Below are 24610 nucleotides of genomic sequence, written 5' to 3' on the forward strand. Positions count from 1 at the left end.
CAAGTTTATCCTATAATAGGATAGCCGCTCAGCTTTTCAGTTCAGCATTAGGTGTATCATATATTTGGAATACACGAGGCGCAGTAAGGAAGTTGTAGGGAATCAATTACGACCAACATTAAATGTTATATGGCAATCAGTGGCATCTATCAAAGAAGAAGAGTCCAGATAGCAATCCGAGAAAATGGAAAGTGTTTTGCAGTAGTCTAGTCAAGAATTCACAGTCATTTGTGGTGTAAAATACGATTTCTAATGTAGGAAAACGTTTTTAAAAACAAATTTTCCCATATTTACAGTTGTCGGTGACTGATTTTCCTGTGACTAATTCCGCCATACAATTGGCGAAAACACTACGGTTACCCGGAAGTGTTTGCGTGTGATGGAGTGTTCCGCAAAAATTCCATACATGGCCCAAAAACTTATGTGGTTTGATGGCATGCGGTTACCAAACACTGGCTCCTCACCAACGTGGACAGATTTCAGAGAGTCAAAATGGGTTATGAAAACATTGGATAGCAAACCTCATGTAAAATGTAATAAGACATACAGCAGAACAGCAGAAATGTGATTGGCTCTGGATTTCGCCTCAGTATATCTTGATATCGTTTCATATTTGCTAAGCATACAAAATGATGTTGTATTATTCTAGTGTTGAGTAAATTTGAACTGGCCGTCCCGTCTATCTTCGAACATTTCACAAAAGCTTGGAAGCCGATGACACTAATAACTGAGAGTTTAAAGCTTAAGTGATTGAACAGGGAGGGGAAATCTGTTGACAGTAGTTGCCGTTTCGGCAGCTGCTGCCTAGAACAAATAATTAGCTCGGCCGTTAATTTTGAGTAAAATAAATGTCGCAAAACTATCGCAACGCACCAAATGTGGTTTCTCTGGCACTGTTTATATACAGGTTTGTTAGGGCATAGAAGCACCGCGTGGTGTTTCTTCACAAAATTCAGATTGCTAATTACCCAACAAGTAGTTTCCGTAACACAAACTTCTTGTTTTGTAGTTTGGCAGATTTTATGGAACCTAGCTATATCCGTCTTCCAGTTGCGAAATGTGTAGGCCTTGTATCTACAACACCGTTTACGACCTACCAGCCGCATAATTTGAGTGCATTTTTCGCATAGTCACCATCAAACTGGGAAACATTAACGGCGACCTCACAAGACCACGGAACAAATACTGTGGTGTGCGGGACACTGTAGTAGCATGTCAACAGGCTTTTATTTGCGGCGATGAAATTTGGTTCTGGTATTTAGGTTTCAGTTTCACACGAACTGGCCATGTGTGAGTACCATTACCTTTAAATAAACCGCTTATTGCTTCGCACACCACGCGAGCTCTTGAGTTCCAAAAATCGCCTAAAATGAAATGCCCAATACGCTGAACCGAAATGCGTCACTAACAATGTTACCATCTGAAGACTGGGAAATTTAAGTGATGTGTAATTCTATCATTGTTTACGACGACAAGATAAATACCGTGATATCCGAGACACCTAGCTGCGAATTATATTCTACAACTGTTGTGGTCACCAATTCAGTACCTTTGATGTTGTGGAAGTAGAATTTCAGACAAGTGAGCAGTAGGCTAATCGTTAGCATGATCCACTACTCCAGACGCATTAGAAGCTTTTGTGTGGGTGTTTACGATTCATTTCCTTATTACATGTTGAAAACTGATGACAAACTTTCTCTAGTAGTGCAACTCTTTGGTCATTTCCTATCTAAAACTTGAGGCTCTAGTTCTCACACATTCTAAGCTTCACACTGTAACTTCATCGATTTTTTGTGAAAAGCAAATCCCTGAACTCTGATTAGGAAACGGTAATTAGCGGTTAAGCGCTCGATTTTAACTCGGTTTGCATGGCCACCTTTTACGAAAAGGTGGATGCTGCTTTTGAAAAAAAATTGGGTACAATAAAATATGAATCTCAGACTACTTTCTGTTAAATAGTGTGCTTGGTTAAACGTACAGTAATCTGCCAAAACGGCTTCATTCTAGCGAGTGGCACGTTATTATTAGAGAAATCTGTTCGGAAACTAATCATCAGGAACACCCTAATACCCGGATTATTGTTTATAATCGCTCAAGCTGGGGCCTACTGTTTGTACATTACAGCTACTTGGCGATTCTGATTCGACCTGATTCGTTGTCGTTACCTAGTGCTGAAGCGTTTTGGAGTTAGGAAGAATTGCGCAGCTCTGATGCGTGCCGATGCAAGTCCTAGAGGAAATCATTCGGTGCTCATTTTTCACTCCTGTCAGATGCCTCATCGGTCGTCTTTATACACTAAATACACTCGAGAAAGTAGCCTTCTGTACATCTCACAAGAGGACATAATTATTTGACCCGTACTTAGGATGGGATAATAAAGTTTGAATCATAGCTGGAAAAAGGAAATTATGACTTATGAACAACTTGCCGCAAACAGGGCCAAACGGAAGTGGACGGCATTTGGCACTTTTTATTCTGACGACCCTGGGAGAGAACGAATGGCTACCGCCCCTCGGAAAAAAATGGAGACTATGTTATGACGCAACTGGACACATCAGCACTAATGAGGCTTTGACATTTTGTTTTTTTTCGTTTTACTAGTGGCATGCATTCACAATGTGAGTTCATTAGGTGGCTGACATATGATGCAAGTAAGCCGGTTAGGCATCTAAGCGTGAAATTGCTGCTTCTGCGTAGCATAAGCTGCACGAAAAGGCAAATTTTCTATCATCGGAACCTTGAAGTGCCTTGGATACTGTTTGGGCAAACTGTTAGGTGGGACGTAGTTAGACTGAAAAACCAAAAAGTGCATCGGAATCGGGAAACCCGTTGGTTGCTGCATTCATTTTTGCACCGGTTTGTACAAGGACCCTACCCCAAACAGTTTTTCGCTGGTACAGCATTCATTAGTGCGTAGCCTTAATAGTAACTTAATGATTCACCCGGAGAGATGAGTATTTTCCCATGGATTCCTTTTCGGATCAAGTCCCGTCTTTGTTGATGCAACTTCTGTGTATCAGAATAAGGATGTAGCATATTTAAGTGATTTTTAGACCTTTAAGTTTTGACCGACGACCAACCGCTTGTTCATTAGGTGCCTCGGCAGAAATGGTGTGCAAAATTAGTAAAATTCAATACATCTGGCAGAGATAACTTAGACGAGACGCAGACATCAGGGATGTGAATCAAACCACAACCTCCGCAGTGCTTAAGGAGAGACTCCAAGCTGAAATGTGTTGCAGCTCACACAGGTGCACTTGAACTACACAAGCGTTTGTATGCTTGGTGCATGCAAGCCTGTTTTCTTGCTTCCATCAATTTGTGTCTAACTGATAAAACAATCATCCTGACAGATCCGACTGGATTTTCAAAAGCGGTGCATGTGTGTGTTACAGATCCTATATTATCAACACATCAGACATCCACCTTTGTTAAGCACAAGTTTTCAATGTTACATTTGTGTTATATTCACGTACCTACATTAACCCTGCAAGGGACTAAACTTTGTAGCAGCAGAGCGCTGAAAGATAAGCCTTTATGAAGCAGTCCATACAAGGAGCATGCACTCTAGGTCCGTGGCAAACCGTTTCCACATCTAGAAGATACATGCTATTCAGAAGCTAAGTAGCATCGCTTAAATTGATGTTCGTTGAAAACATTTACATGGTTTGCGTTCTACACAAGACCTCCTTCACTGTATTCACAGAGTAGTTCTCAAAATGTGGCACATGTTTTGTCCGCCCGAGCAATCCATAGAAAGGTCATCACATCAGCCACGGCTATATCGTCTTTGCCAGTACAACCCCACGAAATGGCCTTGGCAACCGATAACTACAAGGAATTTGTTCTTTTTCATGTCACTCGCCTAATTCTAAGAACTGATGGCACTGGGGTGAACACTTGCAAGACGGCAATCGTAGAAAATGAAAAGTGTGACATGGGGGTTTATCCAGTGATACCGTTAAAAAAGAAATAGTATTATACAGTGGACACAATGATATACCAATGTCAGCTGTTGAATTCATGCTAAAGGATAATGATAATGTTCGCATTAGGGCAGAAGCACCAGTAACATGACCAACGTGCATCGGGACAAGATAAAGCGATAGAGTTTTATTATTCTGTGAGAAAAGACCTTAAATCTTTTGACTCACATTAAATGCATTTCTATTTGTTTTATTTGAGAATCAGTCAATGCGGTAAGCAACCAGCCAGAATTTTATCTTCGTGTGAGAAAAGATCTCAAATCTGTTGACTCACATTAAATCAATTTCTATTTGTTTTATTTGAGAATCAGGCGATACGGTAAGCAACCAGCCAGAATTTTATCTTCTAAATTCACTAACGAGTTCATTTTTTGGTATTTACCATAAACGAACCGTGCATAAATTCTCAGGTATTTGATAAAATTTATTAGAGCTTCCTGGGGATTTTTTATCCACAGTAATGCACTTGAGGTACTTTCTCTACCCTTTTGGCGTTTGTATCTTATAATATCCATCGAAAAAACCATTATCGCATAATAAAAACTCGCCTGAATATAGCGCCAATTGTTATGTTTATCCGTTAGTTGACCCTGAAGAGATAAAACTGTAGCTCCAGGAGACACTCCACTGACACTGTTACCAGGTGCCATCAATCCGCCTAGGTAATCTGCTAATGGCATGCTCAGAGCAGGAGATCAGAATGTGAACTTTCAGCTTGTTTAAATTTTCGCGGATACCCTGGGGGTATTCGCATATATTTCACATTCTTCTTGCAATTGACCGTGCTTTTACGGTTTTTATCCCAACATGTACTGAGCGCATTGGGCTAATATAACCACCACTCTGTATGCTTTTCGGCTATGTTTATGAATGCTATGACCCCATAGTTGTGCGAATTCATGGTAGTGGAATGACAACAGCCATCTAACTTGAGCATCAGTTTTACAACCTCGGGCCACTTGGATGTCTTTCTAATCTAGTGCCATCGCCCAATGAGCCGTCGACTAGCCTTCAGACCTCTTATTTTAATTGATATGGGACAGCCAATCAGCTATGACGCGTACTTGTTAACCTAATATCAGCAGCTCAGGACCAAAGTGAAAGAGCGTCTGCCATTGCTCCACATTTACCTCTGGAGCATCGGCAAAAGCATTTTTATATATCATCTGTGATACCGTTGGTTAGTAAAGTTTCTAATTCACAGAATGATTACACCATTTTGGTCTTCAGTTCACAAAATAGTCACTTACAACCATTCAGCTCGCTCCTAAAACTTTGGAAAAAGAAGTCAAAAATCTTTACGAATAAATTCATGGCTTCACACTTCCAAGATTTTGCCTCAAAGTTTCTCGGCATGTTAGGCTTCGTTACTTAAATAATTACCGTCAAAAACCATAGGAGCCGGTTACTAAAAACCATAAATTATGCCCGCTTTTTGCGTGTAATTATCAAAAAACACGATCAGTGTGAAATTGTTTATCTCTAAACTTGTACGCATTTCGGGAGCGCGCCGGGGTTTTCCTCACAGAAACACTTCCGACAAATTAGATTATTGGTAGAAAGGCTTAAATGCTATCAATTTGTGAAAAACAACCCATGGCCGGAAGGTTTGGTGAAATTAGAGAAATTTATATAACCATCTGTGCACATCGTCAGACGGGCTCACTGTGCCGTTCAAGTGTCCCTGGCGGAATTAGTGAGCCAACGCTATATGTTGGGTACAGCCGGTAGGCGGAATCATGAACGTTGGTTACGACGACTGGCGTTCATAATAATGACCCCAGTCTTAAATGCTGATATATCAACAAAAACATAAGTAGGATGAATAGAAAGTAGGTTGGGATAAATCAGACTGTGAAAGTGTAACATGAAAAGCACATTAAAGCAACATTTAGCGGAAGCGCACATGTCACTAAGGTCGCCAGGCTTTGGATGAAATGCAGTGTTAGAATATCGGTACCGTGGAGGTGTCAGTTTGCTGCTGATCAGGTGGCTGTTAATGTGCTTGCCGAGCTGGGCCATTTCGTTGCAAATGCTCCGTCACGGCTGGGTAGGCAATTCTTAGATATTTCTTGCGTCTCTAAAAAGCACACGTTTTCTCTAATGTAACCGGCTAGTTGAAAGTCATCTCACTCATGAAATGAATGGTTTGTCCGCGAACTTGGTTGCGCTAAATATTTTTTCTTGCATTTGATTGCCTCATTATGTTCCGCCCATTTTTTTCCATCTACTCCTCTTTATGACTGACCAGCGTGCGATTGGTGGTGCATTAGGCTCGCCTTTCTGTCTTTTGATTGGTCATTTTTTATCATCTATTTATGATTACATGACAATTTATTTTGATGCGCTCTTTCAAAATCTGCGCCCTGAATTATTGCATCTTACTGATTGTTTGTACAGGGTTCTATCTATTAAGTCTACTTTTTAAACTGTTTTCATTTAAGGTTGCTATTATTTGTCACGTTATTGTTTATACTTACTACTTCTGGTTCAACTGTTTGTCTGTTGATTCTGGATTTGACTCATCATATGGTTCGTACTCTGAGGAAGTTCTAGACCGCCTGTCCTGGGAATATATCAGTAAATTACCATAATCTGTATATTTGCGTTTCTTTCTCTTCTTGTTTGACCTAATGTGTTCACATCGGACTCGGCTTTTTTCCTAGTCCCATGTTAAAGCCATGTGGTCAAATCTGTTTTAAGCGACATTAAATCGGCTGGTTTAAGCTCACATTGTACCATTGGGTTTCTCAAGAAATAGACCGAAAATTGGTTTCCAAAACAAATGAAAAAGGTTTTGATTTCATTTTCAGATCGCAAGGTTTATCCAAGTCAGTTAAGAATTATATTCTCGAGGAACTTTGTTTTGAGCCCACCTAAAAACTAAATTGTGAGAGCTTTGGTGGTTACTTGAGGTGAGCATCACGCACCGATTCATTTTTGCGTGAAGACTAAGTTTTTTTTCTATCATTTGACGCTTGACGTCAATAATCAACCGTAAAATAAATGCAGCTTAGTATGCACTCCATAAGACAAATTTCACTGTCAGCTATTCACGTAGACTAACCGACTCCTCAGTTGCAAAAAACTGGACTTAACGGCGCGCAAGTTATTTACTGATGAACTAATTTGGGAGACCGCTGATAAATTTGTCGCTATCCGACACGTTGCCATTGACGTGAAACTAGGTATGTTGAAACTCTAATGGTGTGTAACGGATAAGTGCACGCCTGAGGCTAATAAAGAGGTAGGAGGATAATGGTGTTTGAAAGTCGGTCTTCCTCAAACAGCCAGGTTAACTTTTGGCGCCGATTCCATTTTTTCTGTAAGACTTGTTTTGTAACGCAACTGCTTTACTGATATCGTACTTTGTGCTGGAGTATGGTTGAATTATTTTCTGCTTATTTCTGTACATATAAGCTTAATATAAATGGGATTTGTTTGGAATTGTTATTTAATTCGCAGTACTTTGCGGTCATACTGTCGCTGAATTTAAACAAAATTTGACTGTCAATGTTCTTTGAATATTTCTGCGTTGGAAGCTGCAGATCTTACATGGATACAAAAACTGTAACATTCGTGGACACAAACGGCAATGGGGGTAGGATTCAACGTTAACCACGCGTGAATATCCACGAAACGTAAAATGGAGCACTGGTCTGGTGAGAATATCAGAGGTTTGCTAGATTGCTTTTGGGTGAATTAAGCCTCCCTAAATTTGTCGCTAGAAATTATGCTGGGTACTTCGTATGTCACCGGTCCTTTTCTCCTGTAAACCTATCTTCGTCCAACCATATACACGACATAGGGCCACTCAGTCCATGGATTGGCAAAAAGTATAGAAATCTTTACCAGCGCACTCTGTCGCAACCGTTTTTCCGGATCGCGGCTCAGGCGAATATGACTGTGCCACGCAGCAGTGGCGTTTCTTCATTTGGAAGACTGTATTTGTCGGGTAGCTTCTTCAATTCATGCTATATCTGGCACATAAGAATTCACCACCAATGAAATGGTAGAACGTTTGCCTCTAACTCTTGTCTCTTTTTCTTTCATTCTCATCATCCCCGGCGTAACTGAACGGTCTGTGGCCATTTCGTTGATGAGTGCGTTCGCATAGTGCTAATTTACAGTACGGTTATTTGGCTGAAGTCTCTGGTCAAATCAGAAGTATATTATGTAATCAATTTTGCTGCAGCTGGGAATCTAGCAGCTTTTTTTGCTTGTGAGATAAAGAAAAGACTTGTACACAAGATCATTTTACAAGGCTTGATTATTTATTATTTATTTACATACAGGCTGCCAATAATATTAGTACATATACCGGTTGCTTCCAGGTAGAAATCGACGACGTCGGGCTTATGCTTTGTCCGCACGTCGACCGATTAGTACTCGGCCGCTGCATCAAAAGAACTAAGTAAATTGTCATTGTTACTCGCAGGTCAATTCTCAGGCCAAAAGACGGTACGTAAACGTCAGCTGAACAATGATGGACGCTCACATATAGATGTACCCCTGTTTAAGTATATTGTGGAGATATTATCTTGTTTGGTGGCAAACAATTTGCAACGGAATTTTCGATATAAGTGAACAATGTAAAATGAGTTCTACAAACTGGGCTGCCTGCGTTCTCTTCTGTATTACGTTGTAGTCTTTCTGCTGGTATTAGTGCGATTCATTCAGTGGAACCATATACCACGATCAGATTAATATTTCTATAAAAGGACACACCAATTATGATTACGGGATATAGCGCCAAATTGGGAACCAAGAGTACATATACTGGAGTTTCCTTGGGTGCTTAGAATGTCAGCTCTTAGCGGTTGGTCGGGTCAGAGTACCACAGTAACGGGAATATTGTTGTCACTTTCGGGAGTTTTCTTCCTAAGGACTTTAGATGTTCTTTCAGAGTGAGTAAAAGCAAACTGATTTAGCCCGAAGCAAACCACTTATCGGTAGAAAAGAGCTCTTACGCAAGAAGTCAAACGTACTTGATTTTTTAAGATTCTCTGATGCTAAACAGAGTGTTTAGGGACCATCGAAACATAGTACTTCCTATCAGAAAGGGGCCATGAGAATGAAATAGGCTAAAGTACTTCGGAGGTGTAGTGTTTTATGATAAAAATACTGATACATGAATCAACTGATAACCTACGTCTCAAACCTTGATACGCATAGCGATGTTCAGTTGCAGAGCAATTCACTGACAGCGCTAGAGCGGCCAACACATGCGTAGCCAAGAGTAGCACAGAGTGAATTTAACAACCGAATCGTTAAATAGGAGTCCTCTTCTAAGCCCGCTTATTTATGAGTGAGCTTTTTCGGAGTTCCGATCAAATCTCTTCAATCCATCGATCAGGTTCTATTTTTGAGGTTGGTAGATATCGGACCATCTGTTTTCTGTCTTTTGGAGAGTCGTTCCTTTGCTGCACCCTTGTGACTTAGATAACCTGCCATGCAGGTTGGGTGAGTGGTTTGGTAAGTTTGAATAATGACTGAATAATCACCTGGTTCCTTCACCCATTAATCCTCGCTTATGGAGACAAACGAAAAGTTGAGGTTCAGAAAACATCAGAAACGCGGTTAAACACACGCCTTCAAGGTTATACCAGGTAAAGACGATGACACCTTCCTGTGGTCATCCAGAATAATTTGTGGAAAAAAATTTGGTTTGAATGATTTGAAATAACTTAATTATACATGTACCCTCAATCTCATGGACGAGAAGTGGGCGATAAACCGCACCAAATAAGTAGAAGATTGGTCACGTGTTTATGGAATGTCAACTGTGTCATACTCTGACCGCAAAGTTTAGCAAAGTTCGAGCAGAAATTCTACTGGAGTATATGGTACACGAAGTAGCCTGTTTCCACAATTGACAGTTATGCAGCTACGAGTGAGTCAGCTTTATAGATACTGTAGGGGGTGGGATTTAGTGTTCGTCTTTCCCCCGAAAGTGATAAGCATATAAATCTACGACAACATTAAATTAGTGTGCTGGAGGCTAGTGGACATAAACACTGCGCCTGTAAGAGGTGCACTTCCATTTCTTTACAAGCGAAAGTTTGGTGACAGTTTGTCTGAAGCTGACTCACAAAGTTGGAAAAATTAACGCCGCCGTGCATCTTCTCCAGCTCCAATGGAACGCATAGGCGGGACATGATAGTTCACTTTCTCTTATTTTTCTTCTGAATGTGCCTAGGATTTCTCAAGAAAAGTCCTTGTTCTGCGGATCTCATCCTTCAATTTCTCACTTTATCTTGGAACAAGCTTAATTATGCTTCGATTTGACTCAATTGGTCCACTATTTATGAGATCCTCCAAGCCTGAATTCAGATGGTATTTTCTACGTTTTCTGTTCCCTGCGTTTTGTTATATGCGATCTTGAGAAGACTATCAGCCGTTTTTGCGATGAGAATACGTAAATATCACATCGTTATAGGGGCCAAATAAAAGGTTCTATCTATCTATCTATCTATCTATCAATCTATCTATCTATCTATATCTATCTATCTATCTATCTATCTATCTATCTATCTATCTATCTATCTATCTATCTATCTATCTATCTATCTATCTATCTATCTATCTATCTATCTATCTATCTATCTATCTATCTATCTATCTATCTATCTATCTATCTATCTATCTATCTATCTATCTATCTATCTATCTATCTATCTATCTATCTATCTATCTATCTATCTATCTATCTATCTATCTATCTATCTATCTATCTATCTATCTATCTATCTATCTATCTATCTATCTATCTATCTATCTATCTATCTATCTATCTATCTATCAGTCCATCGATTTAAATTGCTTACTTGACATACACGCCACGAGGTTTCATGAAATCTTGTCCTTTTACTTGCTGAGAATTATTTTAAATAGATGCCATCATCAATAAGATTTAACTTCTGGGAAAACTGAATAAACCAAAACAGGGGATATGTCACGCTAATGCCATTTTGAGTTATATAAGACTAGCAGAAATATGAATGAAAGAGAACTATTTAGTTGGTTTTCGCTTACATGTGGAAGATTCAAACATTTCGTAGGTTTTGTTTGAGAAAAAGGTGAACCAATTGCTAGCCAGCATGGTTTTACCGCATTTTGGACTGTCGCATGAAGGACGCTTGCATGCCTTTTGCTAAATTTCGAACGAATCTTCTCACCGGAATCTGTTGAGATGCTCAGGAAAAATACATGGAATATGGAAGAAAACTAGGGAATTTCGACTACAGCTTTTAAATATACCTATAACTAGCGGTGAACCTGCCGCCACAACTATATCCAACCCACCTCGTTTGAAAGTGTACGAAAACATTACATGATCCAACAAAGTGGACTTTCATAGGGTGTATTTTGTGTGGCTGCACCAAACCGTACGACGATGACCTAATAAATGCGTGAACACATTCCAATCACACGTGAATCAAGAAGTATCTTGATGGCCCTGGCTTCAAGCGAATTCATTCCGGGATATCTTTCCGAAAGATGTAGTAAATAACTTAGAACCACCACTCAAAGCGCTACAGCGTATATTAGAGCACCATAAATGTTCGAAAATGAGAAACGTTTCTATGGCGGCATTTAGGTTCATTCGTCGCATGAATAAATCGTAGAAAAATGTGGGCTAATTTACACAAGCCGAACAGTTAAAACCACAGCTGTTTGCTTTGCAACGGAAAATTTTGTGCACAGTAGCAGATGAGTCGTCTATTAGTCTGAAATGTTTCGTGTTAGTCGTGGTGCAGCTGAGACTCTGGATATATAGGAGTGACGCAGCTTATTTTACGCACACAATGTCACTCAGATGTCGTAATTGTCTGCTGTCGGCCTTAATGTTCGCCCACTTTTAATCTAGAACTACTATTGCGTGACTTCATTTCCGAGGATGCCACGCACATCCTGGTTCCGTTTTACGTGACGTAGTAGCTAACAGTTGAGAAGCACAGCCGAAATTGGGGCATTTAACAGGACACCTATTTTTAACCTTGGGTGGATTATCAGGAAGTCATGGTGTTTAACAAAGTCGTTTTCCTGTGACTTGGGAACAAATGAAATGACAAATTATGCAAATGACCAACAACATTATACTAAATAAGGAGCTCACGTTTTTGTCTACCAATGATCCCGGGGGCTAAGACTATCACCAAGAAACGCCTAGGTCATTAAGATGGAAATTTGTTTGTCTAATATTCGATGAACGAAGCGTTCGTCAGGTCAAGCCTCGGTTTACCAGGGAGCATGTTTCTTCTGCCTGCGAATACGCGAACAGTACCTCATAAACCTACGGATGCGTGGAATTTGCGAGTGAAGAGTTATGTTTAGTCAGAACTGGGTGCAAATTTACTGTGTTTGTCTGTATTTAGTTTGATCAAGAAACCAAGAGTCAAATTTATGAGCATACAAATTAGTCCTTTCCTCAATCTGAACTAGTGACAATAAACTAATGCCAGGCATGGATGGTCAGCAACTGAAATATTAGTTTGATCGCGGTTCATGAGAGCGATCCCCTGGTTAAGAGAGATTTGTGTGTTTGGGGGTAGGAAGCACTCCTAAACTCCCGGTTCGGTATACAACATGACTGCTAATGGCGTTGTGTCATTATGCTCATTAGGCACCGAGAAACAGATCAATAAAATTATTCATCAATATGTTTATCAACTGGTGCGCACAGAGTTTTTAAAATTAGACCATCCAGAAACAGCGCCTGTTCCTCCATGAAGCCTGCAAAGTTTTACACAGTTTTCTGATGAACGCTTACTTCTGTTTCATTAAGCCAAGCTTTCCAAAATAGTTTGTTCCGCAATTTTTATACTCTCCACGAAACAAAGTTAGTCGAGGGCTAGGCACAATTGACTTGAGTATAGTTTGTGTAGATTCATCTGCCATTGGGATTTCAGTCACTGACCGTGTAAGGGCACAGATGTGACAATGCAGTGGTGTGCTGAGCTAGAACCTCCAAATTGTCGCTGATTGTTCGGCCGAGTTCTCATGTCATGTCACCACTTTACGTATCTACAAAAGCCGTTCTTTTACCACGGGAAATGTGATCGAGTTTCATTTAGTAACCTGGTTGTTCTAAAAGAACTGTTTGAAGATATTCATTACGCGGCAGATGGACCATTTCTCGGAGTGTTTGGCCTCTTTGTGTGTATCTTTCCACCAAGTGATAAGAATAACTTTTCAGCAGCATTCATCAGGTTTCAGGCCGGCTTTGGCTGTCGGAGTGCGTTCCAGTATCTCAGTCTTCTCAACTAGGGACTGCTTGCAGTTAAATAGCTGTTCATTCCAGTAAGAGCAGACAATTTTAATTCACAATGATACTGTCTACTGAGGTCTAACGTTTCGCAATCTCCATAGCTTACAAAATGAACAAAGAGAACGAAATGTTGTTAGTTTTTTCATTTGTGACATACGATCTTTTAAAAAATTTGTCGGATTACCTTTACCGTTCAGGTTTTTCAGGGAAACAGTAGAAGTTTATCAGGCATGAGATGACGACTGAACAATAAGTGAACAAACGAGCCACATTTTTCTAATTTTAAGTATTCTGTTTGCGAAACGTCAATTTAGCGCTTGATTCTAATCCATTTTGGACACCAAAATCAGTTACGAAAGTTCAACGGCAAAAACCGTTTATTTCATGGCGTGGTCTTTCAAACGTGTATCAGGTTTGGTCAGGTCTCCAAACTGTCACTAATATTTTCAGTGTCAAATGGCCGCTCTCATCAATTATTTCTAACTAAAATGTACCAGACAGCCAATTTTAACGGTGATCATTGACGGTTATATCGGCTGGATTTAGCGTGTGAATGCGTATACCTAGCTACTTCGGTAGTCATCACCATTGGCCAGGTAAACCACTAGACTGAGACTGAATTATGCGCTTTCAGTTTTACGTACCGATATGATCGACATGTTAAACGTTCGGATTCGAAACACTTCTGTGGTTATAGTTCCAACGTTTTGGCAAAAAAGTATTAACGCTCTGTTGTGTTGCTCGCTGACAGAGATGGCGCATCCAAAGTTGTTTTGTGTATTGACTTGTGTGTTGTGTGATTTGAGAGACTAAAGCCGAAATTTGTGACGAAAAACTTGATTTTATTTTTTTTGCAGTGGGAAGCTTAATTAAGACCGTTGTGGTGCTATTCGTTTTGTGATACAAAGCTCCAATGATTAGCTAATTATTCTAAACCGATGTAGACAGGAATCAGCTTTCAGGAGCTGGAACCCACCAAGTGTCCTCTCAACAATAATCAAGACCGGTTTGACTTAAACCTCAGGAATACTGCCCTGAGCGCCCTGCTGATTAAGTTTTAAGGGGCACCACAATTTTCAAACACTAGCAGCTAGCCATTTAACCTCGATGTAGTTTGCCAGTGATTGGATCTCATCGATCTACCACTTGCTTACCTGCATATTATCTACATGCTTCGTTACTACTTACCGACTTACAGGCTTGTTAGCTTACTTAGATATTCACTTATTAGCTGATGCAAACTCATTCACAATCAACATATGATGTTGCCAGACTTCGTTAGAACGTATGCCATTGAAACGGGACTTCTAAGCCTCAGAAGAAGGAATAAATAAAATCTATCCATTTTTCATATCTTGTCTCTAATCACTGTTTTCCTTTCAGCAAACGCACGCCTTTTACGAAAGTGAGCCACAGATGGACAAATCACAAATACGTTGAGTATATATATATATCCATATACAATGAGTTTTTACTAACAATCCAGGTGCCGTCTCGGCACTTACGTTTGTGTTTGCTATCAAATTAAATTTGAATTCAAAATCTAACAAGCTGGTGACCACTGTAGACAAACGGCTGACTACTGGTTGATTGTTAGAAAAGTTCTGCCTGACTAGTCATTGATCTTCACAACAGAACTGAGACAAGCACATCAAGAGTTCTAAGTTTTATTAAAAATTACCGTACACGCCTAATGTGACAGGCTTTCAGGCTGGAGTGATCGAACACCACTCTCCCAATAAAACCTTTACATTGAACTTAGCGTTTCGTCTGATCGGGTTTTCCTTCCCAAGCCATTACTGCTAAAAAAACTCTCTACGCGTGGCATGCATAGAGCCTTTCGAGGGCTTCAATTTTCCTCTCTGAAAATGCCCTCCTAGAGTCCACACTGAACTGGGAGATATAGGATAGGATGCATCAAAATAAGTGTATACGATGATATGCAAATTTCGGTTTTGTACAGCATATTTGGCTGAATTACGGAGGGAATGACCAATTTTCCTCCTTGTCTGAACATCCTACGAGGTTGCAAAATGCCGGATAGCTGAGTTGCGGGGGCATACGTTTCATGATATAAGATGATTTGTTGATCAGTTATCTTGAGTGCTTGAACTGAAAACATTTAATCTATTTTGATATTGTTAACTTGTCAAAAGTTTGGGTAGAACAGTGAAACCTACAACAGTAAATTTGTGCGGGCAGTAAAACATACAAAACATCGTTATATGGCCTCCTGATGCACTTTAGAGCTGTGAATGGGGAATTTCTTTTTCTGAGAAAGTCAATCTATATCAAGAAATCAGTTTCCATATAAATTTCACGAATACTCATCGTTCATCTAGTTGGATGAGTAGTGTGATTAGCTGGACATTTTGAATTCATATCGCACATCACGTTCTGTCACGTAACCAACGTCAGTGCGAATAGTCAGGCTCGAACTGTCTCGCCCTTCGTGTGGTGGTCACCATTGACACCTTATAACAAAGGTAAACACGACCTTTAGAAAGGGACTAACCTGAAATAATAAATTCATTCGGGATTCGGTCAGGGCGGTTAAATGGATAAGTAAATTGATTTAAAACACCCCATTGAGGTTAAAACATTATTCCTACCTTACCAGCAAAGTCACTACCCTCGTCTTCGGGCCAAATATCACAGTAGGTTTTCAAAGAAGCTTTCAGTCAGAAATATCAGAGGGAATTCCACAAGCATTTTCGCCTCATTGAAGTGCATGACGCGGAAAACGTACGCATCCTTAAAAGAAGTGAACCCGCTTTCAGGACAATATGAGCGACGGTTCAGTCAAGCAACACAAATTTACTATCATAAGGTAGCTTTCCGCTACATGGAAGCCCAAGACTCTAATTCAGTTAGGTATTCCGGAATTTCACTTCAGTTTGCAAGATTTTTATTGCACTTTTAAATCTACTCATACTTTGTAGTGGTTGTCGTGGAAATATGACCGTATAAAATAACAAACAATTCATCCTCCTGAAGATTTGATTGTTTTCTTGCAGATAAATTTGGTAGGTGTACTATGGGGTTTGACGGAATCTGAAGTAATCCCGCTTTGTTAGTGACTTCGCTCTGGCCGATATTTCTAAGCACCGCCAACCAGTAAACAGAGGCTCGTTTGTGTGGCCTGCTTCCAAAATAGCAGATCAAAAAGAATTTATTTATTAGCCTTCCGTTTGCGTCAGCTATCTGACAATGTTTGTTTGATACAGGTCCATCCGTTTTCTCTTTTTATTTCTTTCCTTTTATCAGATGATGTGTGAACTTATGTTCCCTACAAACGGGATACTAGCGAACTGCGTTTCGGAACTACCAGTCGCGTTAGAATAATTTTTTGATCTTCCTTTCCTCTACCTATTTTCACAAAAATAAGTACAAATCGATATTCCATCATTTCCTCTATCTATTTTCCCAAAAATAAGTACAAATCGATATTCCATCAACGCTCAGATATTTATGGTATTAGACCACATTATGGAAAGATGGGTAACTGAATACCATGGCAATGAGACACCCTGTAAGCAGCAACGTTCATTTAGGCGAAATGTTCCGCTCAACCGAAAGTAGAATGATTTTCTGAGTACAAAGCCAATTCGGCAGAATTCCAAACCCAACTTAACTTATTGTGCGAACACGTCATCGGCATGACAGGGTGTACAAAAATACGGAAATCCCTTATAAGGAACACAAGAGTGCATTCTAGACCAATTCTACTGCACGTAACTGCTAATTCATTTTTAATTTAAGGCAACGCTGCGAAGGAAAAACGGTATCTCGAGCGAGAGAATCCTCTTGGAAAAGATCAGTGAGAATGGGTTCAAACTTGATTTTCTGTTGGCGGAAACGTGATTTTTCTGCTACGTCATTTGGATAATAACATACTGGCTACTGCTTCTGTTGAAAACCGTTAACTTTCTCATATATCTCCGGGCTACGTTTGTATCCCGCTTCTGCATTATCAAAGTGGCTATAGGATTAAAAGAGGTCCCCATTGCAGATGTGTTCGAATTTGTATGCGAAAGGGCAGAAAGATCGATATTTGGTCAATGTATGCTTATTCAGGACAGGCGCCCGTTTTGTTAGCTGACATGAAACACTCCCTCATCATCATCAAAAGAGTATTTCTTGCTTCATTTTGCTGACCAGTTTCGGAGAAAACAAAGCTCAACCCGAGCTATGGTCTGTGAGAATAGACCTTTCTCTATTTTCTGATCTGAAGCTCCACTACACAGTTAAGTCGTGTGTGCTCCCAACTGCTTTGTTTGTCTTCATCGATATTGTTGAAACCAAGATGGAATAAGGCTAATCAATCATCTTCCGTTTACTTACAGACTTTGGAAACGATGCTAGAAGTTACAGGGGTATAAGCTTTATTGCAGGTTGACACAACTGCTTGCTTCTGCAATATTGTGGCTCCTAGCCCATCACTCCCGAGAGCACCAGAATTGGGTTTGAGTTATTTATTTCTTTGCAGCACTCTAGGGATTGGGGAATTTCGCGCATATTACCCCAAAAAATGGCAGTTCTCCTTGATGTCAAAGGGGCGTTTGGCCTCTCCGAAGACTCGTGATTCCGGGAGGTTGAACTACTTCTGGCACAATAAAGTTTCAAAAATGACTTTGTTCTGCTATTTCACGAGCGCATACGAGCATAAACTGTTCCAAACGTAATACCGAAGCGGTCAACGTCTCTGCATGGATCTTCAGAGTGAACTTCTCTGATTCCTCAGAATAAGGAACTTCAGTTCGCTGACCACGTTGTCCACTGCTCAGTCAACACTCCGAACCTCTTTTGGTAAAAGGTTTGGGGTGGAACAGCCATGACGTGACGCGGCAAAAAGAATGCGGCCACTGTCCAATCAGCCCTCCGGAATGTGCGCAATTTCTGGATGGGCCCGCATGACCATCCTTATAAGTATTTGGAAACTTCAAAACACTGCACGTAGCCGATCCTTTTGACAAGCCTCCTCTCACTTCCTAGCTGAACAACCCACTTAACGCTTGTTTAATATTGTACGCTATACTTGTGTCAATAGAGGTTCACAAAAAGGACATAATCCTGCTGTTTTAGTCCCGCCGCAGTTTGACATGCAGTTGTGTTTAGCTGAAATTTTTGGAACATAAAGACAGCTGCTTCTTGGACGGGGAATGAGTTTTTTTACAATAAATCCACATCCTTCCCGTTTCCGTGTTGCTCGAATTTTGACAAAATAATGAGTACATGGCTATGACTATTTGAAAGACTGTAAGTGGAGGCAACGCAGTTACCAAGCCTCTTTATATTTTTAATAACTTTCGAGTTCCACGATGAGATTCGCGTGTCGATAACGCTCTCAAATAAAGTTATCCAAAAATCTGTGTTTGAACTATTCTGAGATCGTAGAAGACCCCCTGATTTTGCTGAAACTCTCCTTTTAGATGGGTGCTAACGTAACTTGGCTTTGCGCTAATGTATGTTTTTTACATTGTTTCTCACATTGTTTTAACACAAAAATCACCATTGTCGCCACCGAAATGTAAGTGTGGTTACCTGTCAAACAATCACAAACTTCGCGATTTCGAGAAAACTTCACTGTGATTAGATAGATAAACAGATAGGTAGGTTGGTAAGTAGATGGGCGAATAGATAGGCAGGACGATAGATAAACGCATAACAAGTAACTCCATCTGTTCCTTCCTCCCCAAAAATTTGGATTCACTGTTTCCATTCCTTTCTGCTTCCCTTGGTGATATGCGTACTCAAATCAGCAGTCAGATAAAACATCCCGATTGCAGGATGCGAGCACATAAAAACGGCAACACGAGGGTAGATCATAACTTTCTCATAGTTATGGAGATAACAAGCTAATGTCAGAATAACAAATTTATGTAGAGCTGAAAGCATGCTTGAAAGTGGTCCTACTTTTGCCGAAATGCTCTGTTAGTTTGTGATTTAGCTGGAGAGCGCAAGGTGCATCACATAATTTGATTGAACCTTACTACGAACGGATGAAAACTGAAGGGGGGCAATGAACATGGAGTCTTCTGCGAAAAACATTTTAGGTACTACTTGGGGAACTAAAAGTTCCCCACAATTTGGCATGGTCATGTGGTAGAGAATAAAAGCAGTTGTGCTGGAGCTAACACAATTATATGGTATTGTGAAAGGATTTGAGTGTGTGAACTTTCTTCGTGCACAGAAATAGCTTTCCTACCTTCATATACCTGCTTTAACTTGAGCGGTTTAAGCTAAGGTAGAGTGAGTGATAAATATTTTCAGACAACAGCCAAAAGCCAACTAAAGACGTTATTTCAGACTAGATTCTAACTTTATTTTGCGTTTAATTTTCTCAGACAAGAAGAAAAATAAACATGTTGAAGATTTTTCGGAGTGTTCAATGTCTGACGGACAAGAGATGTCAGAGTAAGTCCGTCAGTGTAAAACGCTCACACGTGGTAAGCCGCTTATAGGAATATCGCGAGAGAAATTCGCTTCAAAAGTCACCAGTATTATTGAGAAAAGTGTAAAGAACATTTTTATTCAACTTTCTTTTACTAGAGGCGAATGTATCAACCAACGGTGAGATCACAGTTTCAACACAACAAACCCTATGTAGTTGAGTACCGCCCAGAAAATCGCACGAAAAACGGACTTTTCTGTAAAACCGTTCCTTTTGAACAAAAAATAAAGCACACAAGGGAAGGGACTACAGTGACTGCTCTGCTTTTAGACTTATCATTAAACTGAGCAGCGTCAGAACAAATTAATTTGTGAGGAAATCATCAGACAATATTATCTGTGTGGTTTGAGTAGGATTGCGGCAGTTCGAAATTTTTCAGTGTCCTAAATCTGGAGGACAGCTTACAATAACACCCTTGCCATAGAGACAGAAAGTGTGCTCTCATGAAACATCGTCAAATCCTTCGGCACGGTGCGCAACCATACGAGGAAATGAACCAGCAGGAAGGAATGATTTCAGTTGACGGGGCTGACAAAAAAACTGTCGGGTACTTTGGGGGTATTAGGGGTGAGCTTTGATTGCAGCGAGTTTAAAATGTTGGAAGGTACGGCGGAAGCTGATGAGAATTCCGCGTTGAAAACACTGTGGTTAGTGCACTAACACTTTCTTGAAATTTTACACGAAATTGGTTAACGAGGCTCATTACACCCATTGTGGAGTTTAGGCACGTAATCACGGTTAAGAAAATCAAGCTCTAATTTCTCTGTCGCATACGTTACAGGTAAACAGAGTGTGTTCACGACGGTCCTCACAAATATTTCAAAACACTTCTGTCATCCTAGTTGTCATTTGGGGCAAGCAAATTTTCTGAGAGTAATTATTGGCTCAATAAATCAGAGAGAAAGTTAAAAAAACTTGAACCTCATTGACAAAGTGTAATATGAATTAAGGGTATAGAATCCAAAAATGGCAATTATTGACAACGCCTCATTCGCTGCACTGTTGAACTGATGCTTGCAGAATGTCAATAATCGATAGTGCGAATTCATGGCTTTTAGGGTAAATGATGAAAGTGTCGGCATTTGCAGATATGCATAGTTTTGATACAAATCTCGAGCCTTAATGGGTACACCGCCGATGTTTATCTCATTACTGATTGACACATCAGGAGTTCAGGTGGTATGGCGTTCTATCTACTTAACAGTCAATATGCTATTGTAAGCTCAACCCTATCACGTAAAGTATGGGGTCAAGCTTTTTGTTCTCCTGTCTAGAGTGGAGCACTGTTGCGGTATTCCAGCCCACAATCAGCCATGAAATGTACAAATAAATGTACGCTGACATCACGCCAGCTCTCAACTTGTGACATCCGTCAGCTCCCTTTGTTTACTAGCAAAGTAAGTCTGATTGACGAAAACATGTGACTGCTACTAAAGAGTTTAGCCATAGTCGCAACTACTGAGGAGTTTACCGCACAGCTGAGGAGCCTTAATTCATCGGATGTTCATCTTGACAGTTAATTTAGCGTGAGGGCAGAACGCAATGTTTATGACGACCACATGTTGCAAACTCTTCCAGCCATCAACTTCTCCTCAGCAGTAATGCGTTAAATCTCAGCGATCATAGTTGAGCTACGTAACGTACCCCAGCAACTTAGTAGCCATCAGCTTCCGATGATGAGGTACAGTGCGTGGGTGCCGGTTATTCCGTTGATTCGGATCGTGCTTTTATCTCCTACAAACCCAAGAAATTAACTTAACTTCTGAAACTAAAAAGCTTTTTGATCTGAAAGCTACAAGCTTAACTTACGCTAATCTAAATTTGGCCTCCTAAGTAAATTTGGCTCTCGCCGAGATGAAATATTCAAGGCCATCCAGGGCTCTAAAAATTCTGTTTGTTCAGTTCCGGGGCATGTGCACAGAACCTGAACAGCCACTCTCATCCTGATATTATTTGTATCCCATTGGTCTCCGTGCACAGATCGAGTGGACAGTCGTTCAGGTATTACTTTCAACCAGTCGCGTGACGGAACCGCCTGGAGGATGGTTTTGCGGTAGAGAGTGCTCATAAAATTTTAGGTCACACTCTGAGGCCTGATCTAGGAGAAATTCGGGATAATTCGGGATAATAGTGGAGAGTAAATATGTAAAAAAGTAATCTTCTAGATCATCATGAAGAACATTTCCCAGAAGAGTTTAGGTAAATTGCAACAAATCAGTTAGCATCATAGTAAAAAATGCCCGACGTGTTTACGTCAATTGGAGTGGCACAATAATCATAATCATCATAATAGGGTTCAACACTGATGCTTCGCTGCCATACAACCAAAATTTATTTGAATGCCTTACTTTAGAAAAAAATGATAAAAGTGGACGTGAATGGGATTTATTGCTATCATTCACTCATTCCGAGATGTCTACACATCTTGACACTCCTTCAGACAACCGGGAGAGGAACTGAAATCAAGAACCCTATTGATATCGTTTAACTGCAAGACCCGTAGAAGTATTTGGAGAGCTATATGTCTCACACCTATCACGGTGGTATCACAGGCCTCCGAGTTATTTGAATGTCCGAGCTTTGGCATCTACCTTGCATTCAGCAGCATTAAAAGTGTATCGATCTTTTGGGGACTGTCTATACGATACTTCAAATGCCCGAGCGGTGCCAGAATTAACTTCAAAAATAACCCCCCCTTTTTTGCCTAAATCGTTATGAAGAATATCTTTTACATTGTCCCTAAAGTTTGTCACTATACTTCATATCTGCTATCCGAAAACTCATTGGTAGATTTAGGAATGGCCCATCCAAATGATTCTTCCAAAACAGTGTTCCTCTAAAGGTCTTCGAATCACTATTTTTGAATGGTTCCACTCGTACAAACTCAGGGTGCACAGTCCCGGGAACAAAAAACCTGAGAATGATTAATGCACCTGGATTATCCGGACGAAGTGTGTGTTATGTGGTGATCTTCCGTCTGAGCAAGCTACTCCTTTTGAGCCTCCCTTAAACTTTAAGCCGAATGGCTAAAGACCACCTGATTACTTCGCACGCCTTGATCATATCTTGGCAGACCAGGTCGTCGCAGGTCTTCATAGGGTTTGAAAAAAATCCTTAATTTTGCGCCATCTGTCGCTTCAAAAATAAGTGCGTGGGACCCGGAGGGCTGTTTATAGGAAGCAAATGTAAGAGCATTCTCAGTATGTGGTTACAAAACCTCACCACCATTACTTTGAGACTTAAAGCGTCTTTGTAGTATGACGGCTGCTAGCGGAATGCACAAAAAAGATTGCACACAGGTGAGGAGCATTCGCTGGACCAGAAATTGGAACTTAAAATTTTCCAAAGATTTGCTGTGCATATCAAACCTCTAATTATAAAGATGTTACTTCTAATCCCAGACTATTGTTTGTGAAAAATCTGAGGAGGACAAGACATGATAAGCTAAGTGTACAATAGGCTGAGCAACAATGAAGCTTTTCTGACTGATGGCAACGTGATTCTTCTTGAACACGGCCATAAGCCACACAACAAATGACCCTGCCATTCCAAGCGTTTTTTGACGTCATTTTCTAGACGAGCCGCCTGGCTAAACTTCGTATGCTGGACTCATTTTTAGTGAAGCTTGCAAATGACGTCGTCTTTATCTCGCCCCTGCTATTTTGTTTGATATAGTGCTTAGATATGTCTTCCTCATTGCAACGTATTGTTTTTAATTAACGGAATTTAAGAAGCAGTGGATATTGTCGTACTATCAAGGTGCGAGAAAAAGTAGCAGTCCATCTAGCTAAATTGCTTTGCAAAAACGGTACCGTAAATTTTAACCACACTAATATGGAATTTTACTGTGCCAATTACAGAATTTTTTTAAAATTCGAAGTTGTTATTGCATATTGCCGACTAGTCGGGTTCATCGAACGAGCAGTGAGTTAAAAGCTAGTAACTAACAGATATGAGTTTGTTTGTTTGTTCGGAAATATTTTTAGCGTGAATTAATCAGTTAGTTAACAATATTTCCAAGCCTTACCCCCTGAAAACACACCACAGAGGGCATGAATATGTACCCATCGGACTTCTCAGGGACATAATGAGGAGTGTGAACCCAATTTTAGGCAACTATAGGCCCGAGCAATACAAGAATGCTATTTAGACATCTTGGAGCTTGCTGATGTAACAAGTGGCACAACAGGTTAGTCCCACATTTTCAGTTTGGTTCGTAAAAGTACCAAGTTTGCTACGAAATAAATCCAATGTTTACGTTCTCTCCATGTTAGTGTTCAGAAGAACAACAACCGGGCAGTTGCCCGCATAGTCCGCAAAAACATGTGAAGACAGGACAGGATATTCAGTCGATTGCTACAGAATTATAACCTAATTATGTGTTTCTCTGGGAAGGCAACAAACAGGCATGTACAAGTGTTTGCGGGGGAACAAAAATGATAAAAGCGTCTCTTATCGCAGAATGACTACTGAAGATTGTGCAACTTATGGAACAGAAAGCTAGGCGTTCTTCACTTGAGAGAAGGTTTGTTTTCTACACAAAACGTCCATTCAAGGATGATGATCATTAAACCAGTTACCGTAATTCTTCGACATTATGTTGATACATGAATAGCATGCCTGTCGCTAATCTGTGGTTGACTCTCAATTTCAGTCCCACTGTCACTGCTCACTTGAAGAACAAGCTCCGTCACCGACTTCTATGTTTACTCATATGCATGTTCCTGTCAAGTAACAAATGCTGGTCCAACGACCAGTTGTCTGTTAGACAGCATTCTGAAACGCATTCATGTGCCTCTGAGTGGCTGTTAGAAGAAACCAGGCTCAAGTGGGATTGCATCATATGCGACTTTCGTATATATAAATATATATATATATATATATATATATATATATATA

General features: G+C 40.3%; 1 protein-coding gene across 1 annotated transcript in view; it reads left to right on the forward strand.

The window, feature by feature from the left end:
* T265_10580 (hypothetical protein) overlaps nucleotides 1-24610 on the forward strand; it is a gene marked incomplete at both ends in the record, with an annotated part of 82489 nt that overhangs the window by 3432 nt on the left and 54447 nt on the right. The window contains 2 exons of the mRNA XM_009176995.1: nucleotides 2602-2651; nucleotides 19605-19674. Of these exons, the coding sequence (XP_009175259.1) occupies nucleotides 2602-2651; nucleotides 19605-19674 (120 nt within the window). The remainder of the gene's footprint in view (nucleotides 1-2601; nucleotides 2652-19604; nucleotides 19675-24610) is intronic.

This window comes from Opisthorchis viverrini (assembly GCF_000715545.1).
Source record: "Opisthorchis viverrini unplaced genomic scaffold opera_v5_381, whole genome shotgun sequence".
NCBI classification, from domain to species: domain Eukaryota; kingdom Metazoa; phylum Platyhelminthes; class Trematoda; order Opisthorchiida; family Opisthorchiidae; genus Opisthorchis; species Opisthorchis viverrini.